Consider the following 2,962-nt stretch of genomic DNA (forward strand, 5'->3'; position numbering starts at 1 on the left):
GACTCTGGGACCACCGACTCAGGAACTGGGACTGGAATCACCAACTCAGGAACTGAGACCGAGACCACCAACTCAGGAACTGGGACCACCAACTCAGGAAACTCAGGAACAGACTCAGATGACCCAGCTGACTCAGATGACCCAGCTGACTCAGATGACCCAGATGACTCAGATGACTCAGAAGCCAAAACAGCCGGCTCAGGCAGCAGCTAACTCAGGAAACTCAGGAACAGACTCAGATGACCCAGCTGACTCAGATGACCCAGCTGACTCAGATGACCCAGATGACCCAGATGACTCAGAAGCCAAAACAGCCGGCTCAGGCAGCAGCTGGCCCAGGAAACACAGAAGGGGTGGGAGGGTGGGCGTTCAGACGCTCAGCCAGGACTCGCTGACCCTCCGGTGGCCAGGCAGGAGCAGCAGATCGGGATGCCTTGCCATGACGTCCTCGATCTGCTGGCAGAGGAGTTGTTTTGCCGCAGGGGTGAAGGACCACCGGAGGATCMTCAGCAAACCGGCGATCTGATGGCTTGTCACCTCGTCCTCCCACCGCAGCAGAGATGGGACTGGTTCCTCCAAAGCAGGAGGCGCAGAACCAGTCGAGTGAGGTCCGGGCCAAGAAAAAAAATGATCTGCCTTGAAGAGAGTCAGACCAGAAAAAGGTTGCCTGCAGGCTGGGTACTGTGGTCCGTTCATTCTGTGAGGTTTCAGGATGAAGAGACCCAGGGCGCAGGCAGGCTCAAAAAAGGTAACAAAAGATTTTTTTAAGGAACAGAAAGAGAGCTGACGGGATAGCAAAAAGTTCAATTAAGAGACACACGAGGAACAGGTGAGCAAGGGCGGGGCTAGAGGAGTGACAGCAGGGGAAAGATACACAGGGGAACACAGAAAACACTGGAAAAGAGAAAAYAAATACAGATTATGACATCCAGGCCCTTATTCTCAGTTTTTTTCAGAGTTCTCAGATTTTCTGACTGATTTATTATTAAAAACTGATAAAATTATAATAATGGGAGATTTTAACATTCATGTTGATAGTGAAAGTGATTCTTTATTATCTGGGCTCCAAAAACCTCTTTAAGAAGTCTTCAGTTNGACTGTGTAACTTTACAAACAGCAGCCGTATGAAGATTATTTTTGATTGAATTTATTGATTTGAGAAAATGGGGCAGATATAACAAGATTTTTTCTTCGTCTGCTACCTTTCTTTTATGATTTTTGTTGTTGAATTTATGTTGTTGTTTTAAAGAAGTGAATAAACTGAACCAAAGTCCAAACGGACCTTCAGAACCCGGTGCTTGGCCTTCTCGATGGCAGCAGCAGCGTTGTCTGGGTTCTCCTCCACAGCTCTGTGCAGCAGCAGCTCGAAGGTGTGCGCTGCGTTTTCTATCAGCTGAAARACACCAAGGATCAGAACCAGGACTGGGGTGTGAGAGCTGAGGTCCAGCGGGTGGTTCTGGTACCTGCTGCAGGTCGATCTGAGCRCTGTGGATCACGCCACTGGTGTTGGAGAAGCTGAAGGGGTCCTGCAGGTGCTGGAGCCGGTCCTGCAGGGAGCTGATCTTCTGGTAGCTGCTCAGCAGGTTGGGCCTCGCCATCTCCACCAGAACCTGAGACACCAGAACCTCTTCARTCAACACTTCCACTGCTTCTAAAGGAAAGTTCTGGTCCTGCTCCGGTAAAAGCTGGTACCAGGTTCAGGTCTGAACGGACCTCCTTCAGCTGCTCGCTGACTCCGGACTGCAGGACCTCCTGACACGCCTCGTTCATCTTGGTCTCGCTCAGCTGCCGTCCCTCCAGGAACCCAGAGCTGATCGGTTCCATCATCTCCTCCAGAACCGGGCCCAGGTACGGCTGAACGGACTCGGAGCAGAACCTTTCTGCAGGTTCTGAAACYTTTGCTGGAAAACAAACAGACCGATCAGAACCGAGCCTCAGACTCAGACGGGCTCCTGCTGATCAGAACCGGTACCTCGGATCTTGTCCTTCAGCTGCCGCCTCATGTTCAGGATCGGGCCCATGTCGGAGTGGATCAGAACCTCCTGCTGCCGGACCGAGGTCCTGCACTCATCCTTCAGTTCTGACAGCCGCTTCAAAAGATGCTCCTGGACCAGAATGTAGGCCTCCTCCACCGTCTGACAACCAGAACCAGAACCAGGTCTTTAAACCAGAACCAGAACCAGAACCAGGTGAGGTCCAGCAACATACAACCTTAAACCACATCAAACTCCAGACCAAAGTTTCCTCTCAGATGGTCAATGTGCTGAAAGTTTAAAAACTGAAGATGAAGATGAAGATGAAGGTGAAGATGAAGATAAAGATGAAGATGAAGATGAAGATGAGGATGAAGATGAGGATGAAGATGAGAATAAAGATGAAGATGAAGGTGAGGATGAAGATGAGGATGAGGATGAAGATGACAGAACCAGGAGATATTTGTTTTGTTCCTGAGCTTTAGACTTGTAGAATAAGTCGTGTGTTGTGTTGTTAAGTAGTGTTGTGTTGTGTTGTGTTGTGTGAGGTGACTCACAGCGAACCAGACCCTCTTCCTGTCAGTCTTCTTGGCCTTCAGTCGAGGCAGCAGGTCTCTCTGCAGCGCTGGCAGCAGCTGCTCCATCACCAGGTTGGCCATGACCTGAACACAGACARGATCAGGCTGCAGCTTCTCTGCTCTCCTCTTTAACACTTTCAAACTTTCATTTCTTTACTCCAGCTCTGGAACAGAGACATTTCACACATGATGGTCAACAAGCTACCTACAGCAGGTAAGATACTGACCATATRTTTCCATATAATCCCACACAGGAAGTCTGAGAAACCTTTGATCCTCAGTTTGTTTCTGTTTTTAATAAATCAAGTTTTTATTGTCTGAATGAGAAACTCAACCAGCAGCAGCAGCTACAGCAGCAGCAGCAGCAGCAGCAGCTACAGCAGCTACAGCAGCAGCAGCAGCTACAGCAGC

The 2,962-nt window shown here is 49.5% G+C and overlaps 1 protein-coding gene across 1 annotated transcript in view; it reads right to left on the reverse strand.

The window, feature by feature from the left end:
* Positions 1–2,635, reverse strand: part of LOC106532855 (protein Niban) — a gene marked incomplete at its 5' end in the record, with an annotated part of 10,036 nt that extends 7,401 nt beyond the window's left edge. The window contains 5 exon segments of the mRNA XM_014029008.1: positions 1,283–1,393; positions 1,464–1,610; positions 1,714–1,901; positions 1,973–2,135; positions 2,531–2,635. Coding sequence (XP_013884462.1) covers positions 1,283–1,393; positions 1,464–1,610; positions 1,714–1,901; positions 1,973–2,135; positions 2,531–2,635 — 714 coding nt within the window.
* Positions 2,636–2,962: the final 327 nt, after the last annotated feature.

This window comes from Austrofundulus limnaeus, unplaced genomic scaffold (assembly GCF_001266775.1).
Source record: "Austrofundulus limnaeus strain Quisiro unplaced genomic scaffold, Austrofundulus_limnaeus-1.0 Scaffold841, whole genome shotgun sequence".
Lineage (NCBI taxonomy): Eukaryota > Metazoa > Chordata > Actinopteri > Cyprinodontiformes > Rivulidae > Austrofundulus > Austrofundulus limnaeus.